Source organism: Triplophysa rosa, linkage group LG1 (assembly GCF_024868665.1).
Source record: "Triplophysa rosa linkage group LG1, Trosa_1v2, whole genome shotgun sequence".
In the NCBI taxonomy this organism is placed as follows: domain Eukaryota; kingdom Metazoa; phylum Chordata; class Actinopteri; order Cypriniformes; family Nemacheilidae; genus Triplophysa; species Triplophysa rosa.
In genome coordinates this window covers 33,911,903-33,936,417 of record NC_079890.1, presented here as the reverse complement: position 1 = coordinate 33,936,417, position 24,515 = coordinate 33,911,903, and the positions used below count along the sequence as shown (strand labels likewise).

The window sequence follows — 24,515 nt, the reverse complement described above, 5'->3', positions numbered from 1 at the left end:
TATTCTGTTCAATACGTTCAAAGCAAGGGTACACATTCATAGGCATTTCAGAACATAATATGTTATATAATAAAATATTACATTTGCATTTTAGCTTTGTTTTATGTGTGTAGGAATGCAAGTCAGTTTTCTGAATAGAAAATGATAAGGTTTCATTTAACTAAACCTTGAAAGCTTTATAGATGACTGAAAACAGACTCTTCTGTGCTGTTTATGTATACGTTCAAAGATGAGGAGGAATTGAGTAAGTTGTATGTGGTGTTTTCTAATAGGAACGTCACAGAAGTGTTGTGATCAGGGCTAGTTAGTGTCGTCTGTAAGAAGACATTCTTTGTCATCTGCTTCTTTCTTCTTGCATTTGATCCCAAAGAGACCAAGGAACTTCATTATTATCAGGTCGACATACTCCTGTTCCTCAGAAGGCTTTGAGTGTCAGAAAACAAACTTTTGTTATTATAGACCTCAACAACTATACACATCCATAACTAAATGAAATTAGGGAGGTAACGATTCACTCACCTCACGATAGGATTTTTTCACTATTTTTCCCAAAATGAGTTAAGACAAATTAGAAATAAACAACTGCCCTTATTGCTCAAATGCTGCACATTTCTTTGTAAAATAAAATATATTTTATGTCAATAACAAAACTAAATTGTAATTTTAAAACAAATTCCAAATCAAATAAAAAATGAATAATAGAAAAGTCTCTTATATAAACAAACTAAGACTTTGTGCTTTTCCTAACTAGTTTTTTTTTTCATTTTTTAAAGAAATATCAGCGTATCCACGTTTGCAATAAACACAGCGGACCCTGGATTTGCAGATCGTTTGAAACTGATAGATGGTGCGGTCCCGCAGCGCTAAAAGATGCCGGACATGCCGCATGCGGTAAGTGAAACTAAGTCATATCTGTGTTTTGTTGGCAATCGGCGCGTAAGTGCATAATGTAAACAACACAAACTTACAGTGAATCAATAGTTATGCAGGGATAATGCGATGATGTAGGCTATTGTGTGCTCGTGATTTAGTTCCTCCCCCGCACAGCCCCAGGAGGTCGTATTTTTCCGGAAATAATCGTGCAGGTGTATCTATCTTTTCTAAACGTGATCAAACCAAATACTCTTCGAAGATATGAAGTATGCAATTCTACTCTATAGGTACTCAAGATTAATATGAGATTGGCAGAAACTGCGTGTTATGGCAGCTTTAACATCTCAACCGACTTGAATCGTCATATATTATAATCGATTTTCAACAGGCTCACGGTGAATCGTCACATCCCCAAATGATATAGATTCTACATCACCACATTACGAATGTTAGCTTTCTCTTTATAGCTAGTTTATCAGAAATGTAATACCTGGTGATTCTCCTGCTCTTCACTGAATGCCTCAAGAATGACGGAGACGAAGAGGGTCAATATGACGAATGTGAGGAAGATGACGCATGAGGTAATGATGAGGGCGCCGAGCACAGGATTAGAATCCATCACCTGTACATAAACCAACGACAGCCGTGGTTAAACAAAAGCTTCTCAGCGTCGTTTTCCCAGTTTCGACAAGTAACATTTCAACGTGTTATCTCACCTCATCATAATTAAACAAGCCAAACTGCAAATTGAAGATGGTCTTGAAAGCATCTGGTAAAGATCTGTACGAGTACAGCTTCCATCCAAAAATTAAATTGCACTGCAAAAATTAAAACCATTTTAATAAGTTGATTATTTAAAAAAATAAAAAAACGACAAAATATGCTATTGCCCCTTACAGCAAGAGAGTAAGCCACGAACACAATGGCGATGACCATGATGAAGCTGGACATATCTTTCCATGCCCGCTGAAGTGAGGCGGTGATGAGGTGCAGTTTAGGGTTCAGTCTCAACAGATGCCACAGTTTCACACTGGCCATCAACACTAGGAAAGCCAAGAGGTATCCCAGTGTAGTATCCGCTAGGGCTGTGTCATGGAAACTGGGGAACCTGGAGGAGAAGAACTACATTTTATCTTGCTCAGTTCATATCAGTATTTAAAGGGACAGTTCACCCAAACATGAAAATTCATAACAATCTGACCATCATGTTGCGCAAAGAAAGTGTAGGACAAAGGCCTTCAAGCTCAATGAAAGTGGTCCAGATGACCCTTGCACGATTTTCCAATGGTGTTTTTTGGCATTTTGGAGCAGCTCCGGAATGAGGATTGTCAACCAACCATTGTGGGTGCATTATCTCTTGAAATCTTCCTGATTTAGAAAAGATTTACTCACTGATCTTTGTTATTCTGGTAATATGTGATGTCTCTGTCTCCCAGCACTGTTCTCTTGATGATGGCAGACAATGTAGTCCAGCTCAAGATGATGATGAACAGATCTAAAAGGTTCCACTTGTTTTTGAAATACGCCCATTTCTGCGTCTTCATTAGCTTGCCCTGTTTAACCCAAAACGTGTACAGTGTACATAAGAATGCTTACAGCACGTATACAAATTAAAAGTTGAACATATACTATCAGAGCGCTGACCTGCACAAACATATAGTAGCAGACGAAGAGGAAATAAAAGACCTGAGAGGCAATGAGAAAAGACTGAAAGCCACCCGTGGACTGATAGACACGCACGCTCTGGATCACGCTACGATACTGAAACGCTCCTGTAAAAGAAGTGGTGCGAGTTAAGTTTAGAAACAACACAAATGGGGTTTGTATGAATGTTTGTTCATGTTTTCTCACCCACTGCAGTTCTCTCCAGCATTAGTGTGACGAGGCAGAAGAGGTTGACATTGGCATTGTAGACCGTAAACTCCACAATAATTGCTCTAGTGAACGTATCCAGCCAGGTGGAGTCAAATAGATACTGTAGCTTGCTGTTGGTTGGAGGCAATAATGCTTATAGGATAGTATAAATAAAATATCAGACAAATATAAAAATATGACCTTGAGGGCCTTAAAGGTGTAGTGTACCCTTTTTTACCCACACCACCATCAATGCGTAACTACATATTTTTCTCAGTTGACTTATATTTAAAAAACAGCCATGTACTGTATTAAGGTAAATTTGTTTATTTACATTTTTGCAAGCAATTTTGTCCAAATCTTAAAAATATGTTCTATTAAATATGTTTCATATCACATTAGTGTCCAGTTTTATTTAGAGGACATTTTTTGTTGCCTTCAGCCATTGGCAAACCTTTCTGGTAAAATGCTACATCACGCAATATTGCTCACCTACTAGCATTTTCCTTGTCAGCACCAAGGTCCACTACATATCCGCCTCCCCTATACAGCGCTATATCACCCCAGACGGGATATCCTCTGAGCGCTGACTGGCTCTGGTAGCTCCAGACTGTGTCTACAGAGCCATTCACAGAGTTAGGCTCTCGCCAGTCTGGATCGTAGGAACCCATGTCCTCATCATCCCAAGAGTATGGGGCGTTACAGTCAGGAACAGAGTCACGCATGGGTTTAGCAATCTTACAGGAGTCTCTTTTCACCCTAACCTGACGGAGACGTGCGCTTCCCACACGTTTTGAGTTTCCATCTGTTATGAAGCCTTGGAAATACAAATAAAATATCATTATTTCACACATCGTTCAATAATGTGGCCATGTAGCTTAATAGCTTGAAACTAAAGCTCTTGAGATGAAAGATGGTTTTCCTTCCTTCCCTGTACAAATGTACAAGCACTAGATAATGTAGGTAGTATAAAACTTAAAGAATATGTGATTGGAAAAACTGGGGCATTGTAATTGTGGAAAATTGTCACAAAGGCTATATTACAGTAACTATAATGCTTTTAGTCAAAAGTTCAGTTACAATTAAAAGTGGTTTTGTGTTGATTTCAAACATCTAGTTCAAAACCAATCCGATTTTTCATGTCAGGTCAGGGCACGTTGTCACATTTTATATTAAACTTTCACATATTATATGTTTGAAATATTATATATTTATACAACGGTTTCCAGCAGGTTGGGAAAATGAAACTACTTTATTGCAATATTTTGCTGATGTTCTTCTGAAACCTTGTATCTCCATTTTTCATGATTATTATTTTTTGCCCAAAATCATTATTATTCAATTATTATTCAAAATCATTATTATTCAATTATTCATTATTGGTCACTGGGTTTTGCAAATATCTTGCCAATAAAAAGTTTCATTTAATCATTTTAAAGTACAGTGTTTTTTCCCATTTCCTAAAAAAACATATTTGGACTTCCAAGGTTTCGGAAGGCCAACGACAATTTGTTACCTATAATGTCTATCCTTTATATTTTTGTGATTTCATGAATTGTTTTGTTTCATAATTATTTTACTGTTCAATTAAGCTGTAATGCCTGTGATAGGCTGTTTAATCGCAAGTTCCATTGTGACAACTTACCCCTTAGAGTGTGACAACATGCCCCAATGGCAGTTCAATGAGTATTAAACTTTTTTTGCCTATAAATGTTTGAAGCTGACTTTCAAGCATAAATACAATGTAATATTTACTCAAGTAAAAACTAGTCCAAAGTTAGGCGTTCAGTATTACATTTAACTTAAAATTGAAGCATGGAACTGCAAAGATATGCACTTGCTATATTTATTTAATATGAAACCAATAAAAAAGTACCTGGATACTCTCCAAACAGGTTTCTAAGAATTGTATGGTTTGCCCAGTAAAACACATCATTGTAGTTCATACTTTCTGATACGTCTTGTTCAAAGCTTTGCCGGATGTGTTGAGTTAGATAATAGGCATTTGAATCTCGCTGGCCGTATGCCACCACAAGCAGCATCCACAGGAACCCTACAAAGACTGCAGAGGAAATACATATCTGAATGAATGCTGCTTTTTCACACAGTCATTGGCTAAAATCAGGGCCATTGATCACAGGACCAGATCATAAAAAGCAAATTGCGTTATCTCACCTAGAATCTCCACAATGAGTCCTCTTGCTTTCCGCTGTTTAGCCAGGTTTCTTTTAATCTTCTCGATGTCAGACGGGGGTGGTGGCTTATAGTAGCTTCGCATGCAGTCCCTTCTAGCAATTCGCAATCCATCAGGACCCTCTGCGTGATTAAATATACCGCATGTCTTCTTTATTATATAAACTAAGACATACTGCGTGTTATCTGACCGTCGCATGCGTCATTCCCAATTACCTGAGTAAGTGACTTTTTTCTTACATAAGGAGTCGACAAGGTCATCGTCCGAATTGATGTTTTTCACCACCAACGCAAAGAATATCGCGAAACAAATGACCTGTCAAATAAAACACACACAATAAAACCAAATGGTCAGAAAGGAAATGGGTCTAAACAATGCAAATATGTATCACACGACTCTCCTAAGAATTCTTACTTTTACAGGCTGGGTAAAGAAGAGGCTCTCGGTGAAGGACATCGCAATGGAGATGATCCAGTTTATTGAACGATCCTTCCCATATTTCAACCCGTACAACATGGTGAAGTATCCCGACACCACACTGGTGCCTGCCACGAGAAGCCAACCCACGTACACAAACCACCAGGGGAAACCGTTCCAGCAGGACTTCTTTTTGTCTTTGGTTGTACTTGAGATGTGGGGATGCTGATCAAATGATCCGGCGTAAATGTGACCTTCCAACAGTCTCTTGATGTTCTGGACCTGCAGTAAAACCTGGCTGTATGAGCCTGGCCTTGAAAAGCCAGAAGGACCCAGGAACCTCACTTCACCCTCCATGTTCACAAGCTGTTTAAGAAGATGAGGGGTGTAAATCCAGTATACAGACGAGGGGTCGTTTGCGTGGGTCGAGTGCTGTTGTTCGATGAGTTTATGCAGCTCTGACAGCAACATGTTGATGTCTGCTTTGTCTGGGTTTTTCTCCAAGTTTGGCACAGAGCATCTCATGGCATTTGCAAACAGGTAAATGATTCTCTGGATGTCCTAATGAACAAAAATGGGTATGTATCATAGTAACATTGTTTTCTGGTATTCTTCTGAATGCTTACACTTATACAAGTACTTACTTTGATGAGGAACTCTGCTGTGATATTGTTTTGGTCTAAATGTGAAGAGAACGGTTTTTCTTTTTCTGTTTTTTGAGACTTGGACTTCTTTTTCTCCTTTTGTTTTGTTTTCTTTTCCCGAGGGCGCGAGTGCCTGAAGATGCCCACGATCAGCAAGTTGACGGGGAACACGATGATGGAACTCTGGATGCCAATCATCACCTGACTCCAGGTAAGCTCAATGTGACCTTTGGTATCAAAAGATCACAGAAAAACAAAACGAATATTCTGAAGTGATGGAGTCTACATTAGTTCCACCAATCACACTATAATAAAGTACCCCAGAGATGACGTATTTTTGTGTGCAAGTTCGCATTTTAGCACCTCTGGTTCCATTGACCCAAAGTCTATGGGTTTTTTGAATGGGTTTTTGGTAAATCGCCTGAAATAAGATCTGTGGTTAACAAAACCTCTAAATATTTTCACGTTTTAATCTATGACATAAAACACACCAGTTATAACCTGCTCGTGATTTTTTTTAAAGGCTTATTGTGTCTTAAAAACGGCGGTTGCTAACAAATTGCTAAAGGCGACTTCTTCCTTTGGCGGGGACGTTAAGTCATCTTGCATATAAATCTCACAAATAATGCAATATGGGCACAAATCTCTAAAAACGTGGATGGGGATGCTTTCACAGAGTAATTACTTACCAGGGAACATGTTAATAAAGTTTGGGCTTGGTGACGTTAATATCAAGCGACCATACTGTAGTCTGTTATAGCCTCGTGTTAGCTTTTTACTTCTGGTGATTGTATTTAGGCTTCAAAAGTAACAAATGTTGTGCTAATTTGTAAAGATTGTCTTGATAGACATCATAAACCTTTGTTAATCACAGATCTTATTTTTTGCGATCTTCCAAAAGTCTATGGAAAAAATGCATTGGCTTTTGGTTGAGGGAACCAGCACGGCTCTAACTTCCGGGTTGGCCTACAAAAATATGTCATACCTGCACCACTCAATATGAGTCACTAATATGAAAACTACCCATGTCCATGCTCTGATCTGAAGGGTCTGTGGGAATCCCATAGAACATGATACTGGTCAACATGGTGCAAAGCAGCACGGAGAAACAGCAGGAGATGCGCTGCACTCGAGTAAAATTACTGCTGGGGGGCCGACTGACCACTGAGTACCAGATGTGACCGTCACAGAAATCTGTTGTTGTCTTCATGAAGAACAAATTGCTGTGGAAAAAGAGGTACTTTAATGTTTCAGACGTTCTCTTTAAACTGCTGCATTGCTTAAAGATAGTGAGCTCACCTAAAGCCCTTCAGGTCCGCATCTGTTGCTACAGGAATTGTTCTTTCAATAGTACACTCGTCTATATCGGCCGCCAGCCATGCACTGCACAGGAAGTGCCGTTTCTCCCCAGTCTCCATATCCTGAACCATCACTGAGTTAACATACCTAATGAGTACGAAAGAACTATTTTTAAACACATCTTCACCCAAAAATGAAAATTCTGTCATTACTTTCTTTTGACTTGAGGGTGAACTTTAACATTAAAGGGGTCATATGGCACGAATATGTGTTTTTCTGTGTCTTTGGTGTGTTATAAGTTGCCCATGCATGTATTAGACACATAAAATTGCAAAAATTAAAGTGTCTGAACAAAATATGCATTCTATCTAAAAGCGAATGCTCACCCAGACTTGCCTGAAACGCCTCGTGTAACCACACCCCCACAAATCTACGTCAGTTTGTGGTATGATTTGACTAAGACCGGTCAGTACAATTACTTTGGAACCTGATGTTCCAAATATGGTAAGAGGCGTTACATTTCCGTCACATGCTTGCAGTATTCAACACTACACACTGGGTAACTGGCCAAGCATAGCACACCTCGCTTTTCAGAGCGATGAGCTTTGTAAAAAATCCTTGCGTTTCAGAGAGGCGGGGCAAAGAGGAGTTACAAACATTCACGGTATGTGGAAAATACAGCGTTTTTGAACCTTAAATCGTGTTTACACATTGCATTGCATCTAAAACAAATGATAATATTAGTTTTAGCCGTGTCATATGACCCCTTTAATTTACCAAGCAGGATGATCTCCCGAGTTGTCATGCCACAGGCTGATGCTCTGCAGTTCTCCCAGCGAGTACGGTGTGGTCAGTAGAAACAAGTCCACTGCTCCTCTTTCAAACACGGGCTTCTCGGGATCGGTCAGATGATGGGGCTCACACTCTCCCTCTGTCCCTTGTATCGTCACTACAACCTGATGCACATATAAAATGTATAGCTTAAAGGCACTATAAATTGCTTTGGATCGAAAGCCTCTGCCAAATACATAAATATAACGGGGGACAGGATTTCAGTAAAAACATGCTCATGCTAACCCTTGATGAAGGAGAAGCACCAATGCGATGTCCAGTGCTGATCTTCAGCAAGTAGCGGTATTCCGCAAAGGGATCGTTGTCTTCCAGCACAGTAACTTTAACCTTTCGTGAAAATGAAGAAAACCGACAAGTTTCACAACTTATGTATGTCAGTAGACAAGTAGAGTTTTATAGCAAAGAATTTAAAGGCCCAGTGTGAAATTTTTTGGAGGATCTATTGACAGAAATGAATATATAATATACATAACTATGTATTCGGGTGTGTATAAAGACCTTACATAATGAAGCATTATGTTTTTATTACCTTAGAAATAATTATTTCCATCCACATAAACCGCGGGTCCTCTTACATGGAATTCGCGATGTTGTTTCTACAGTAGCCCTAAACGGAAAAACTGCTCTACAGAGTGCGTTATCTCCTTCAGCAAAGAAGTGAAAACGTGACGGCATCTTAGTCCTGTGTCAACCACATAGTGCTTCAAAAGGGTGGGTTGGAATGAGCCATTGGTTGCATTTCGCAACCTCACCACTAGATGCCACTAAATTTCATACACTGGACCTTTAATCTGCAAAAGACTAAAGATTCAGCTACTGTACGTTACCTTGACTTTGTCCTGGAGGTCCTTCCTGCGGGCCCATATCGCGACCAGGATGTAAGCCAAAAAGATTGCCCCTATGAAGCACACTACGACTGGGTTCTGTGCAAAGTTGGAAAACAGCTCAGCGGACTTTGACGGATCTACCGTATTGGGCATGACAAAGAAACTGCTCCCAAAAAAGGTCAGATGATTACACAGACACTGAGTTACAGATGCGGTTGTGTTGGGGCCAACCTAAAACAGAGAGTGCAAACATAATCATTTTTTAAGAAACAGGAAAATAATATACAGTACATAGAGTGTACATAAAAGCTCATCCGCATGGCCGTAGCCAGGGTTTGAAAATTAGTGAGGTCTGTGGTGCGGTGTCAATAATTATACTTAATACCTATTACCAATAAATGTTATAAATCATTCAACTTGAATAAATAGTGAATAATAAATTTAACAAATGATAAACTTGGGGCTTGATAATGTGGCTAGTGGTTTTCCAAAAATGACTATAACTGGTTCTACTCTAACCGCTCCGAGTCTACTATGGGAGTCAATGGGGGGCAAAATCTGTCTAGTTATAAGCATTCTTCCAAATATCGTTCTCTGTGTTCATCAGAACAAAGAAATTTATACAGATTTGGAACAACTCGAAGGTGAGTATAACTGCTGATTTTTGGGTGAAGTTTCCCTTTATGTTAACTGTATTTAATTTTGAAAATAACAGCTCTCACCCTACAGCTTGAGTCACTCCATTCAGACTTCTTCTCCTTCCAGAAAATGCACTGGGCAGTAATGGATGTTATCGTCACGGAGGCATTCACAGATTTCACACCCGGACCAACGATAGGCCGTACCAGAAGATAGTAAAGACCCATGTCTCCAGCCAACTCGCTGGGCTTCAATATCCATGTGTATCTTTCCACTATACAAATATATTCAAGTACAACGTTTTTAATCACCGTTTCAATGTAAACAAGTTAGTGTTTCCAATCGTTTCAACATTAGAACATGATTTACCTAGCGAATTCGCTTCTAGAGGAAATGTCACTTTGGCTACATAGTTACTATCAGAAGGATAGTCCTGGTAGCCCAGCAGTAAGTTCAGCGGTAATTCTTCTGAGGGTTCTAACTTTAAAACCAGAGTAGCGTTTTGAGATGTTATGTTGATGGCCATGGTGCTGTAGCTGCTCAGGTCCAGAACGGTGCTTTTCAAGTCCGCTTGTGGTCTTGGTAACAAAATCTAGTGGAAATGCATTAAGTTATAAAAAAAATCAAATAATAACCTTTAAATCTAAAAAGCGTATCAGCTACAAGATACTCAGAATTAAAAGTAGTACAACCAGTCAACCAACTTTTTGCCTTTATATTTACAATGTAAAGCATTTGGCAGACGCTTTTATCCAAAGCGACTTACATTGCATGATACTATACATTTGTATTTGAGTATGTGCAATCCCTGGGATCGAACCCATGACCTTGGCGTTGCTAGCGCCATGCTCTAACCACTGAGCTACAGGAAATTTATATCATATATACAGTATACACTTTACTTATAAACATAAGTATAGAAAGTAGGCTATAGAAAGCATTGGAGAATAGGGGGCGTCATGGGCTGGGGACATGATCCTGGTCAGACTCTAACCCATCAGCACTGGTCTAACGCAAGTGCGCTACATCTCTGACGTCAAGCTAAAACACGTTTAAAAAAAACGTTGTTATTACGTTTGAGCTATTTGGTGAGCTTCCAAAAAAACAACTGTACAGAAATACTTGACTAAGTATATACATATTCTAACATTGTTAACATTCTAACATTTTTATTATACAAAATGTTTTTTTTTTTATTTTTTGAATGTATTAATATTTATACACAAAGGTTCCTGTCAACATTGCAATTGCTGAAGCCTCTAACCTCAATCTCCAGAGGAAGACCTTCCACTGGAATGGATTGGCCGTCCGGTGTAGTCAGTGAAAAACCACTCACATGACTATTAAGGGTCAGACCATCAAGCCATGGGTCAATAAGAAAATTTGTCATCTGTAATAAGAAATGGACATAGGATTATAAAGGAATCACACATCACGCATAAATATACTTTATGGTAAACTGTATTGCATCGCAGTAACTGTTACACTTACTCTCACATCCACCGGCTCTATTATGTTCGCGAGAGCATTATTGCCCAGATTTGGAAGTGAGAAAGTGGCTGAAGTTATGTTGATACTCGGGATGGTAAAAGCCTGTTGGATGTACTGTGGAGATATTCTAACCGAGATCAAAACACAAAATGTTGTCAAACCTTTACTCACTTTATTCTCACCAATCCCAGCCACTGGATTGTCTTACCTGTTGGCGTAAATACTAATATGAGGGGCGGTGATGATCGCCGGCTCCAGGTCTGCTGTTTTATTTGCTAACATAAAACTCTGCACAGCATCTAGACCATTGACCAAATAAGTGGCGATGTTCTTCTGCAAAGAAAATAAAAGCTCATCAGGGAACATTTCTTGAGCCGGGAGTATGTAACTAGGATAAAAGAAGGCTACAATACTTCTCTTTTAGAATCAAAGGCCTGGAGAATGTGGCTGGCGGACTCTACGATGAGTTGGGCTGCGTCTCTTAACTCGCTCATGTTAGCCGTGCTCAGATCAATGGAAGCGAGGGAATAAGAAATACTTTCCAGTATGAAACCCCCCTTAACCTGCGACAAAAGTCACATCAGCCATTATGGAGCTGTAGAATTTCATCGCACATATGAAGACGCGTGTGGTCTCTATACTACCTGAGCATCAGAGTTCACTTCATCTTCCAGTTCAACGAGATTCTTTATAGCATTAGCGACCATCAGCACGTCTCGGTCTTTTAAGCTGCTATTGGTTAAAGCTACACAAATATTTGAAAGAAGTTGTTCTCGCAGCTGTGGAAAGTGGAAAATATACGGTGAATAAACAATGTGACAAGTAACGTGGCATCGGCACAATTATTTATTACAATCATTTCAAACCACTTACGCATGATGAACTTGCTAAATGCACATTGTGTCTTGGTGATTTTATGTGTCAGTATTCGTACCTCTGTTACTTGATCTGTGTCTTTCATTTCAATCAACAGGTCCGAGGTAATGGACAGCAAAGGGTTGCTCTGGAGATTTAGCAGGTCCACTCGAATGGTGAATGACCCAAAAACGAATGTTTGATTTTTTCTCTTGCCTAAACCGTACAGAAATAAATGTTAAATCTGCTTTAGTCATGGATCCTTACATAACTTAAAATGTCAAATGAACGCACAGATGGCCTCCACCAAGTAGTCCTCCTGGACAACTCTGAGCTTGTTAGTTTCAATGTCCACAGTTGTTTTGCTGCCTTTTTTTAATAGATTCATTTTCTTTTTGCCTGCATTGCTGCAGTCATCCTTTAACTAAAAACAGAGAAATGTATAAGTTAAAAAACATCTGCATTCTGTATTGTACTGAATGTTTTTTTTTTATAAATACCACAGAACAAGAAATAAAATGTTTGTTTATGAAACATAGCCATTGAATTTCCTTACGTCTGATTTGTCTTCTATACTCCAGTAAACTTTGTCACAGTCTGTGTTGTTTATCGACAGTTTGACTTTGTCAGCAACAGATGCTGTATCACAATTTAGACATCTATGAAAAAAATATGAAGGTACAAACACGATGTTTGAAAGCATGCATCATTTTTTGCATCTGAAGACCTCAGCACATATAGCACATGAAATTTTCAAGATTATGAAAACATGTCTTACGTGATTGTAACACCTGATGGAATCTCTGTTGCATTTGTTGATGACTGCAATGTATAGGAACAACTCTTCTCTTTTGAATCATCAGACTTCCGTTTATGCCTAATGTGCACGTCCTGTTTCAAAGACATAGAGATCTTTTCCACATGAACAATTATTAAAATGGATATAGAAATGAATAAACAAAAATCTGTGGGTGAGTAATTAAATAAATGAATAGACTTAGATTAACAGGAAACACAGCTGTAAAATTATTGTGTAGCAGCATGTGAAAGATACAGCGTTATCTTATAAAAGCATTATTAAATTATAAAAAAGCATGAGAAGGTTGTCAGGACTTTGCAATTTCTACTTTTTAAACAAAAACAATTAAATTAATCAAAACTTTGAGAACAGACTACAAAAAACTATTTAAAAGAGGAATACATTTCTCACATCATCAAAAGCGTCGTCTTCACTATCATCTGCAGATCTTCTGTCAATGACACTGGAGGCTTCTGTGGTATGAAAAATATTCATTTTATTACAAAGATGTTAATTACAGTTTAACACAATCTTTAAAAAAAAAGATTACTCCAAAAAATTCTCAGTATCGGAACCATTCAAAATTGTTAATCCCATAGAATGTTTTGCTAAAAAAAGAGAAGCCACGATGCCTATGCAAGTTTTTATTAACCATACATAATAAGACATTAATGAATTATATTTTAATAAAAAATTATACATGTAACATTTTTTTAAATGTGGAAAACGACCTCTATCGGTAAAGAGCATGAAAAATGTTGTGTAAACTGCATGACAAGAGAATATTAAGCTTTAAACTACAAAAATAATCTGTTAACCTGGTAGTCATTTGAAAGGTACTGGTAGATGTGTTTATTAACATAAAATCAAACTTAATGTAAATATATTTTTGTCTTTTAAAAATGTTACGGAGGATGAGAATACCATCATGGAAACTTTTTTCCCACTATTTCGCCATTTTTTATTATTCATGAATTATCTGTCAGTGATTTTTGTGTCATTTTTCTGTTGTTTGAGAACATCTAGAACATCCCAATTGTTTTTTTCAGAATGTTTTAATTTTACTCTGTTTAAATTACAACATATGCACTCAGACAACGCATTACGGTAATGAGAATTTCAGCAGAAAAAGCGATAAAATACAAAAATAATTAATTTCTATGTTAAAATTGTGCTTTGTGCAAGGTAAAGAACATATTTTTTTATATAAAAAAAATAACTAAATCCACCAAAGGGGGTAGAGCTTTCTCATACGTAGCACCTAAACTCTGGAATAGCCTTCCCGATACTATTCGAGGGTCAAACACACTCTCCCAATTTAAATCTAGATTAAAGACACATCTTTTCAGCCAAGCATTCACTTAATGCAAAATATGCAAAATAAACCACCGGGGGGCTGCATTTATTAGATATTATTTACCAGAATAATCTTGCTTGTTCTATAAACACCATGCACTGTGCTGTGTTTTACCTTTTTTGTGTTTTTCAGTCTTTCTTATTTTCTCCTGTAAAGCTGCTTTGGAACAATGCATATTGTGAAAAGCGCTATATAAATAAAATTGAATATTAGGCATATTTCTGTTTACGGCAATAAATAATAAAAAAAATCAAGTACTGTATTTGCAGTTGTATTCCACCACTAAGTAACTTCCCAGCGTTGGACATGGTTCTCCAAAAGAGGATGCATCGGTCACAGCCAGGCAAACCTGTTGTCCACTGCAGCGCTCTTGGAGGGCAACAAACCACATCATTACTACGCAATACTACGGCCAGTCAATACAACACCATTGAGACCATGAGAGCACTAAGCCACTACGACAATAGCAAAATACATTACAGCACTATGTAAATAGAATCATCTAAAACAAAAAAGCCAGAATCATATGTTCCAAATTTATTTACCTAACTATGAGACTTCAACAGGTCCATTAGTATTGAAATATCACTACACTGGTCTTTCTATCAAGAGTCCTTTGTTTTCACACTTTACAGTTGTTGTAATATTAAACTTCGGCCGTGGCATGAACGGAAAAATAATAAAGCTCTGTTTACATTCTCCATTCCATATTCTGTTTACTTTGCATTCGCAGTCAGTTCAACAACAGCTTGAACTGAATTCAAAAGCAACATACAAAGCATTTTCTGTACTTCTCTAAATCAGACGGTTTTAGACATTAAGACTCTTTAGAGGTCATCTCTCAAATTACCTCACAATTCATTATATTCAGTTCCATGGTACATAAGGGTATTTCAAAGTACATTTCCAATTGTCCATGACAGCACTAGGGTTGTTGTTTTTTATTGTTAGTGTTTTGTCCAGTACCTGAAACTAGATCCAGCACACTGTCCCAGCCGCACTGCTCCTGTGATGATGTGAGAGAGGTGGAGATGCCGTTCCTGCAGTAGTGCGGCGTCCTCCTGCCATAGAAACTTCTCTGAATCTCTATCACCTGATCAGAGTCACACCGCAGGAAGGTGCTGTGATTCATACACGACAGAGAGCGTCCCAATTCTAGGAATATCAAAATGGATGACGATTAAACATGCTTTCATTTGATACTAATATACAGCATTCTAAAGAGGTAGTTCGTTGAAAAATGAAAATTCTTTCATCATTTATTCACCCTTGTGTGTTGTGTCACAGCGAATTTGGACATAAGAGGTTTTGGAACGACACAAGGGTGAATAAGTGATGACAGTTATTTTATTTTTGGTTGAAGTTTAAGCGCATTTCAAAAGATTTAAATGAAAGTCTAACTATTTTAATGTATTTCTTATGCATGTAGCCGAGATACTGCTAATGCACTGTAAATAGTGAAAACCATTCAAATCTAAATATGGATTTTTGCATATGAAATCTTTTTTTGTTTAAATAAGTAAATATACATGTCACAACTAGGGAATGCACCGATACCATTTTTAAAGACCGAGTACGAGTACCGATATTTTTTTTCTGGTACTCGCCGATACCGATGCCTGTAGACTAATAAAAATAGAATAGCTTCATAATTAGAAACAACTCTACCTTAAACACATTAAACTTAAACTTTCAAAGCAAATTTCACAACAAATTTCAGTCAGTTCTGTCACATGAGGTATCGGTCTTTGGTATCGGTGCCTTTTTATGAGTATACAAGTACATGAGCTTAGTATCGGGCCAGATACTGGTACTGGTATCTGTGCATCCCTAGTCGCAACATAAATAAAGTGTTTTGTCAACTGACCACATACAGTACAAACAACATACAGATGTAAAAATTAGTAACATTTTTAACCATTATTCAGGGTTATGTTTTTTTCTGGTAAATTTAAGCGCTGCTTTTAATCATATCAAAACTTTTTTTGGTCATCAAAATCAATTAAAATACTACAACAATTCGAGTCATTTCGAAACCGCACATGACATGGATGAAGATACTGTACTATTTTTTTTTAAATTGACAGAATACAAAAATATACAAAACGTGGAGTGCACAACTTACCAAACTCACACACGAAGTAGAATTCCTTGTTACAGTCACTTGTCATCTTCCAGTGAGAATTAGAGTCGGTGCTGATGTAACCACAACCAGTTTCCAAGACTGGCTTACTGATCCAGTTTGAATAAATCACATCAGAACCATCCAGCCATCTTATGCCACCTGAAGACAAAGCTGTGTGAGTAATCTCAAAATATAAAAAGAGCAAATTATGCTTTTTTATAGTGGTAAATTATGCTTTTCAATTGCGTTTGGGAACAAAAAGTGTAAGAATAAAATATGAATATATTTTGTATTATTTTGTATATAAACTGTTCATAGTATTATAAAGGATTATAAAATAGAGAATTCTGTTATAACTGCAAATACATTTATTTATTATAGTTTTTAACGCCATATCAACACTAAAGGCCATTTATGGCAAACTTATTCATGATACAATCAAACTTTACAAAGGTAATCATATACAATAACTATCCTTAAAACAGTGTAAAAATATAAAATTACAGTGAAAAATACATTTTTTATTTTAATACTTGATAAAAACCCAAGATCCTGCCAGGAGAAGTCTTTTTAAAAATGTCCAACTGCAAATAAATAAATATAAAACTATACCTCAGTAGACTATTGCACGCTCAATACAGTATTATTCAAGCTCTACCTGTAAACTACTTTTCCCACACAATATACAAACCCTTCGTATCCAAAGTGATGTTGTCAAAGGAGGGTGCAAGTCCTATCCACCAGTTCTGCTCTGGTTGCATGTGTTTCTGGAGAAACTGCTGGGTCTCATCATTCCGAATGAAGGCCAGATGCCCGCCGCCCCACTCGCACCAAGCTTGAGCCCTGAGAAAGCTACGCTGAAGACCCACAAATTCATAGCAGGAGCTCTGGAAAGACTGCTGGTGCTCTGGGCAGGAATGACCCCCGGTGGCTGCTTGGCCACAGGCTTGGACGATATTAAAGAATATAAGAATTAGCACAGTAGAGAGTCTTTCACCCATCTCTACTCCTGACTAAATCCAGACTAAAATGTATTCTTAGCATCTTCTCTATTTAAAGGATTTTGAACCCTACCAAAGGTACGTCAGCATGCCAATGACAGTTAAATCCTTCCTATTGATGTACAACCAAGCCCTGTAATGTAATAGCCTAATGGATGCATATTGTGTCTTTGCACAAAAGCAAAGTTTCATTTAGATCAAGTAAGCCACCCTTCACCCATGACGTATATTGCTTTGGCTCATTAATGAGTTGAGCAAAATTCACCACAGTTGCATATAGAAAAGATACAACCTACTCCAAAGAACAATGAGGTAAAGGTAAGCCATAGCAAAAAAATCACATTTGAGATCTCTTTAATATCTCAATTAGTCATCAGTGAGATTAAATAAGGAGCAAGTGAAAACTTTTGCCCTAAGTGTCCTTTGTCTCAGATATTTCTGCTGAGAAAATGATCTAGAAATTTCAATGTCCCCGTGACAGTTTTAGAGATCTCAACCATGTCACAAACTGAGATTCGCCAATTCTGCAATCAAAAGTCAATATTATTGAAGATTTCAATATCAACTTTAATATGAAACATTTCTCATCACATTCACACCAATCCAGATTATTTTACCTTTACAACCGTTCATTTTACATACTGTTCATGTAGGCTACTGTACAGTATGTTAACAATTGTTGTTGAATTTGTTTTTGTTTGTTCATTGTTCGTTAGTTTCTTCAAAGCAATTTTGAATGAAACATCACTAAGAACCTCATCAAACCTCCAGAACAGTATTTTCCCTTCTATGAATTTACCACGGTCACGTTGCACTACGAGCATGACACAGCTTAAATTTCTTTACATTACCTAACAAAAAACACAGGCATGACATATTTTTGAACAATGTTTAAGACGATAATAAATTCGATAATTCTCACTTCAACCCGAAAATAATTTATGAAACGGTGCTCTTAATCTCGAAAGGTTTACTTTAAATAGCTGTTAAACAGCCTTTTTAATGTGAATTTGATCCTTTTGTGGAGTTACTGTGGTTTATGATTTATGATTTGTGTTTTTAAAACGTGACAAAGAGGAGAAATTGTGTCCTTTCTTTGATTGGTAGTGTACAATACATCATTTTTGAATTCTAAGTAAGGTAAAACGTGTATAATGGTGACCTCTATCCCTCCAGATCAGTAGGGGGCGGTATGAACCTCATTGCTGGTTGGCGTTGTAACATTAAAAGCGCAGAGGAAATATCTCAAAATATATTTTTGTAATTCACGATGTTTGAGACGCTGGTGATGTATAAAATGATCAAACATCTCATTTGATTCGTAGCACGAATGCATTGTGTCTGCTAGATTTCGGCGCTTCAGTCAGGTGAGTTTCTTAGAGACATCCGGTATTGGAACAAATGAGGCCATCTGCACCGAATTGCGTCTGTTTTATGCCACATTTACATATACACCACATGTACATTACAGCAACAGTAAAGTATCTTTAGATGCTGTATTAAAGGCGATCCACCGTGTGAGTAATGCAAACTCTTGTTACACCCTGTTGTTTACATTTAGATACACTAGTACTTAATATCCTGCCATGTTTACAACATGTGTCTTCATTTCAAGAAAAAATCGCCAAGATGTTCATATGTTGTATAAGAACGCCTGTGGTGTGTTAATTATCAATTGTTTGCTGTTTCTTATGGCAATTAACAGTAGTTGCATTATATTAAAAGTATAGAAACCATGCTTTTTAAACCATGTATTTTACCTGATTTAAGTTCACGTGAGTATATTGTGTTCGTAGGTGCATGACTAACGTTTTATTTCTCTTCTTAGGCCATAATGCTGCTGGCTCAGATTAACCAAGCAGCAGATTTCCAGCATGATGGAGATGCGCAGGAAGTCACTCTCTGTTTAACTGAGGCTGTAGGGGTTTCAGGTCAGACTTGCACTTACTATAATGTTCATTCTGTGCGTTGGTAAGAGAGAGAAAGGTGTGCGTACTTCATATACTCTCTTGATGTTCAATATTCAGATGGCAATGAGAGCATGGACACTGTCAGTTTGCAGGCTGTGATGTTAGCGGATGGCTCCACTGCGTATATACCTCACGACCCCCAAGGTATTTTAACTCGTAAAGGAAATATTGGAGCTTTTAGAAAGATGTAGAGGCAGGGATGTGTTAAAGTTCAATAATTCACTAATGCATTTCTGGTTGTTTTGTTATTGGTATTTCCACAGACAGCAGTATTATTGAAGGACAGATGATCCAGTTGGAAGACGGTTCTTCTGCTTATGTTCAACACATTTCTGTTCCAAAAGCAGGTCTCTACTATTTACCACTTAACAAACTCGCAAGACGTGTTCCGCCTATACTTAATAAATTGGGTCATGATGCTGATATGAAGATAATTCTGTGCTTTTTTAATATGGTCCCTAGATGAATCAAATAACTGGGCAGGCTCCTCACCCGTATGTGATGTTATAAGTAACGAAAGTTTAAGACTGGAGGATGGACAGGCTGTGCAGCTGGAGGATGGAACTACTGCTTACATCCATCACACAGCAAAAGGTTTTTAACTTCTGTTAGAAACCTTCTGTTTCGACTTAAGTTTTGGGGAAGCACGTGGAATGAGATTCTATTGAGCATGCGTTTTATTTCATTTTTGGCATTCGGGCATTTGCAGAAACGTATGAACCCGGTACCCTGCAGGCGGTGCAGTTGGAAGACGGATCCACTGCTTATATTCAGCATGCAGTTCAGATGTCGCAGCCCAACACCATCCTGGCCATCCAGACGAATGGTACAGACCTGCACCCAGATACAGTCATTGATCAGGAAACCATCAGTGCTCTGGAGGAGTACACAAGCAAGGTACACATCAAAATTGTTTTGAACAACAAATACTAGGTTTGAATGAATATTCACATATATTCAGGTGTGAATGTTATGTTTTTTTGCCCATATTAATTTTCCTAGGAAGCCCGAATTATATTGTCTGAATATTATATATTTACCTTAAAAGTTATACTCTAAATCTTTTATGCAATGATCATTCTTTTCTGTCCTGCAGATGGAGGAAATTGAGTCTTACACAAACTCTGAGCTGATCACACATGATCCTAACAGTGTTGTGGAGATGCAGGTGATTTTCTATGCGTTATAAACAAATCATGATCTAAACTTTGAGTTGGTCAGCAGATTCAAAACTTTTTCGTTCTCCTTTCTTTTTAGATTGTTCTTCAGGGTAAAGGAATTCGTCGTAATACGCAGCAGCCGGGTGAGAAATTGTTTTGCTGTAACTATGACGGATGTGGAAAGCTTTACACCACAGCAAACCATCTTAAGGTTATTACCACTTGTATTTGAGCTGATAAGTAAATAAAAATGACATTTCAAAACGTAAACAACTTCTTGTGTTTATACTTTGTTTTGTCAGGTACACGAAAGAGTACATACGGGTGACAAACCGTACTGCTGTGATATACCTGGGTGTGGAAAAAAGTTTGCAACAGGTAAGTGCCTATTTGACTGTATGTACAGCTCCTTTCTAGTTGGGAAAAAAATAAAAACTTTCAAAAAGAGAATTTCAGTCATCCAAGAATTTGTTCCAATAACATAATTTCAAATCAGATTCAAATCTGGCAACTCAGACTTTAACACCTGTTGCTTTATTGAGCTCATCGTTTAGTTAAATATGAGTGGTTCGTCTCAGCCGTATATTATCTCTGTGTTCCATGTATTATTAACTTTCACCCGTTTTTAGGTTATGGCTTGAAAAGTCACATCAGGACACACACTGGAGAGAAACCATACCGCTGTCAAGAGGCAAACTGTAAAAAATCTTTCAAGACCTCAGGGGACCTGCAAAAACACACCAGAATTCATACAGGTACTTTATTTGCCTCTAATTTCATAGATGCTTTTTTGTCCCTGTCTATGTTCTATAAGGATGTTGCCACTAACAAACAAGTATCAAAATATAGTACTTTTTTTGGACATATCAAGAGTACTATAGTATTACTACCCGATGCCATCATTGTTCCATGTTACTGCCTTTTTTGTAAGGGGCTGCTGTTAGTGACTTAATTAATCACCGTTGTTTTCAGGAGAAAGGCCATTTCTGTGTCCTGTCCCGGGCTGTGGGCGATCTTTCAGTACCTCAAACATCTGTAAGGTTCACGTCCGCACACACACAGGAGAGAAGCCGTATCATTGCACAGAGCCGGGCTGCAATCGGTCCTTTGCCAGTGCCACGAATTACAAGAACCACATTCGGATCCATACAGGTGTGTTGCTTTATAGGCTCAAAGCAGAAGTGTGTAGTGTTAAAAAAGTTACTATTCTATTCAAAATGTACAGTAACTGTAAGTAAACCATTTGTAGTTTCAAGACTGTTGCTCTGTATAAAAAAAAGTAAAAGTAATAAACCTCACTATCTTTGTGCAGGAGAGAGGCCGTACGTATGCACAGCCCCTGGATGTGACAAGCGATTTACAGAGTATTCGAGTCTGTACAAACATCACGTCGTGCACACTCTGTGTAAACCCTACAAGTGTAACCACTGTGGAAAAACATACAAGCAGATTTCAACGCTGCTCGTGCACAAACGCACCGTGCATATCGACACCGAGCCTATAGAGGAGGAGTCCGAAGGCTATTTTGAGCCCCCTGAAGGTTGGCTTAAGAAAAAGCTTTCCGATCTGATTTGAATCCATTAGTTTTATGAGTGAAACTGAACTGGTTCTTTATTCAGAGGCTGTAGATGACCCGTCCTTAAGCGCGAGCCCAGACAAGGGTGACGACTCCAGCTCAGAGATGACAACAGAAATCTCTGATGGACAACAGCATGTAACGCTCATCACACAAGATGGAACGACTCAGGTTTGAAGAGTTTCCAGGTTTTATAACATGTTTGAAGAGTACTGCAAGGTTTTGACTTGCGTGTGAAACTCTTAAAGGCGGGGCCGAGTACCAAAACAACCTTGTAGCCAATCAGCAGTAAGGTGCACAGTGCACAGGACGGACATTAGCTGAGCCGAGCGCTGACGAAAGCGAAAGATGGGAGTAGGGGTGTGTTTGTTTTGGTGATTTGAACATCAACAACGGCTAAGAGAAATCGGACACCCCGCCTTTAAGTGTTACAAATCCAGTAATGTGTTATGCACATGTACGCATAACATATGCAATATGTTATATTATAACAGACCATCGCAAACACGATCACAATGGTAACGCAAGATGGCAGCCTGATCACCATCCCACCCACTGAGTCTTTGCTGTCATCGGCAGAGGCTCATTCAGTGACAATGGTGTCAGAGGATGGGACCGAAGGACAGGTGTGTGGTCTTCTAGATATTATTCATTTCAAAGATTTTTTGTTTTTCATTCACAGTTATTTTGACTGCAGATGTCCGTGATCTGTGTATATAAACAGACTACATTTAATTTGTCTGTATTTTCTGCAGATGACTTTTATGATGTCCGAGTTAGCGTCTTGTTGCACACAAGATGCTTTATCAGCCCACCCAGTTACACTTTTGGCTACTTCTAATGGCACCCAGATTGCAGTTCAGGTAGACTCTCTCGCTCTCTCTCTTTATATTGTGTTTTCAGACTGCGTTGTAGAAGCGTTTCTATTTGAACATGGTTTTTTGGTTCTCTTGTAGCTGACTGATCAGACCTCTTTGGAGGAGGCTCTCAGGATAGCTTCATCTTTACAAGAAGCAGAAACAATAGGACTGGACGATTGACCACCTCCAGACAGGACTCTGTATTCTAAAAGACTGGTGATCAAACGATAAGCTTTTGTATTTACTCTTTTGCCTCAGTGGCACTGGGGTTGAACTATGCTCTGTGAAATTATTTCTTATAGATTTTCTTCACATTGATATAGATATCTAAAAGGCTAAAACTTGTTTGCATTTTTTAAATAAAACGCACAAAAGACTCAATGGATTTGTTTTTGTGTGTCGTGATGCCCAGCTACAGCACTACATATGATCTTGGTGTCGCTAGTGCCACACTTTAAAATTCAATCTAAGGGATTGAAGTATATGAGCTACTGATGTTTTGGAGTTTTTAAAGGGTCATATGGTGCGAATACATGTTTTCTGTGTCTTTGGTGTGTTATAAGATGTCCATGCATGTATTAGACACGTAAAATTGCAAAAATTTAAAGTGTCGGAACAAAAGATGCATTCTATCTAAAAGCAAATGCTCACCCAGACCTGCCTGAAACACCTCGTGTAACCACACCCCCACAAATGTCAGTTTGTGGTATGAGTTGACTAAGACCGCCCAAATGTATACGCAAGTAAGGTGGGCGTACCTGTCAGTACAATTGGTTTGGAAGCTGATGTTCTAAATATGGTAAGAGACTTTACATTTTTCTGTCACAGGCTTGCAGTATTCGACCAATCACTAAGCACTGGTTAACTGGCCAATCATAGCACACCTCACTTTTCAGAGCGATGAGCTTTGTAAAAAATCCTCGCGTTTCAAAGAGGAGATACAAACATGCACGGTATGTGGAAAATACAGCGTTTTTTTTTTACCTTAAATCATGTATACACATTGCATTACATCTAAAACAAACGATAATATCCGTTTTAGCCGTGTCATATGACCCCTTTAATGAACCTTTTTGATCGCCATATAGTGCGGCTGATCAAATCAAATATGTCGGAAGAAGAATATGCCCAAACACAAGCGACACGTAGGAAATACTAGGATTAGCCTACTGAGTGAAAGTGGACGCATAATAGTGCAATTAGGATTTAGCAAGTTTTATTCTCTTCTAAACAAAGATATGTGTGACATCTACACTTACAGCTTATTTCACACAGAACAAATGAAACAAAGAGTGTTTTATTAGGAAGTTGTCAATGCAATTTTTATTAAATCAGAATGTTAAAAGATTCAGTCAGATCAATACTGTAACGGCACCTCAAAAATCAATCACATTCAATCTTTGTATTCTCTGTATAATCTATTTCTCCAGCCTATACACATTGATTATATCTGTCCTAATCGCTTAAACAATATCTCTATACTGTACGTCTGGTGTCTCTTGAAATAGTTTGTAAGGTGACTCGAGGGGAAATGTTTCTTGTTATCATTACATTGAAACATAAGAACTTCCTTGTCCGATACTTCTGACTTTTACTAAAGTTGTTTTTAGTAGGTAATTGACTAGACCTGTTTTTCAGGATTACGGGAAACTACCTAAGATAGATACCATAGATAAACTACATACCACAGTTTTACCTGGGCCTTCGCCGTCTGTCATTTTT

General features: G+C 38.1%; 2 protein-coding genes across 4 annotated transcripts; one reads left to right on the top strand and one right to left on the bottom strand.

The window, feature by feature from the left end:
• Positions 1–103: 103 nt before the first annotated feature.
• On the bottom strand, positions 104–17,246 carry pkd1l2b (polycystic kidney disease 1 like 2b). 3 transcript variants are annotated; one of them, XM_057337053.1, is made up of 35 exons: positions 16,918–17,246; positions 16,227–16,385; positions 15,068–15,256; positions 14,360–14,470; positions 14,216–14,260; positions 13,156–13,217; positions 12,724–12,836; positions 12,502–12,604; positions 12,240–12,369; positions 12,025–12,161; positions 11,735–11,869; positions 11,504–11,653; positions 11,299–11,423; positions 11,091–11,217; positions 10,864–10,989; positions 9,969–10,191; positions 9,683–9,873; positions 8,961–9,191; positions 8,359–8,460; positions 8,059–8,237; positions 7,282–7,428; positions 7,006–7,205; positions 5,983–6,209; positions 5,336–5,899; positions 5,137–5,236; positions 4,903–5,043; positions 4,604–4,789; positions 3,220–3,544; positions 2,725–2,858; positions 2,518–2,645; positions 2,266–2,426; positions 1,771–1,981; positions 1,590–1,691; positions 1,364–1,495; positions 104–423 (listed from the first exon to the last, which is right to left on the bottom strand). In XM_057337053.1, the coding sequence occupies exons 1-35, from the start codon at positions 17,225–17,227 to the stop codon at positions 301–303; spliced, it is 5,829 nt and encodes a 1,942-aa protein (XP_057193036.1). In that variant the 5' UTR covers positions 17,228–17,246; the 3' UTR covers positions 104–300. The 3 variants fall into 3 exon arrangements, with proteins under 3 accessions (XP_057193036.1, XP_057193044.1, XP_057193053.1); XM_057337061.1 differs by having other exon boundaries at positions 14,216–14,257; XM_057337070.1 differs by lacking the exon at positions 14,216–14,260.
• Positions 17,247–18,446: 1,200 nt separating this feature from the next.
• znf143a (zinc finger protein 143a) lies at positions 18,447–23,167 on the top strand. The gene is made up of 16 exons (XM_057336489.1): positions 18,447–18,594; positions 19,056–19,158; positions 19,255–19,341; positions 19,461–19,544; positions 19,660–19,791; positions 19,907–20,094; positions 20,294–20,365; positions 20,455–20,568; positions 20,660–20,735; positions 20,987–21,112; positions 21,330–21,509; positions 21,670–21,897; positions 21,977–22,104; positions 22,428–22,559; positions 22,689–22,796; positions 22,890–23,167. Exons 2-16 carry the CDS (start codon positions 19,062–19,064, stop codon positions 22,971–22,973), a joined length of 1,836 nt encoding a protein of 611 aa, XP_057192472.1. The 5' UTR covers positions 18,447–18,594; positions 19,056–19,061; the 3' UTR covers positions 22,974–23,167.
• The last annotated feature ends 1,348 nt before the right edge of the window (positions 23,168–24,515 follow it).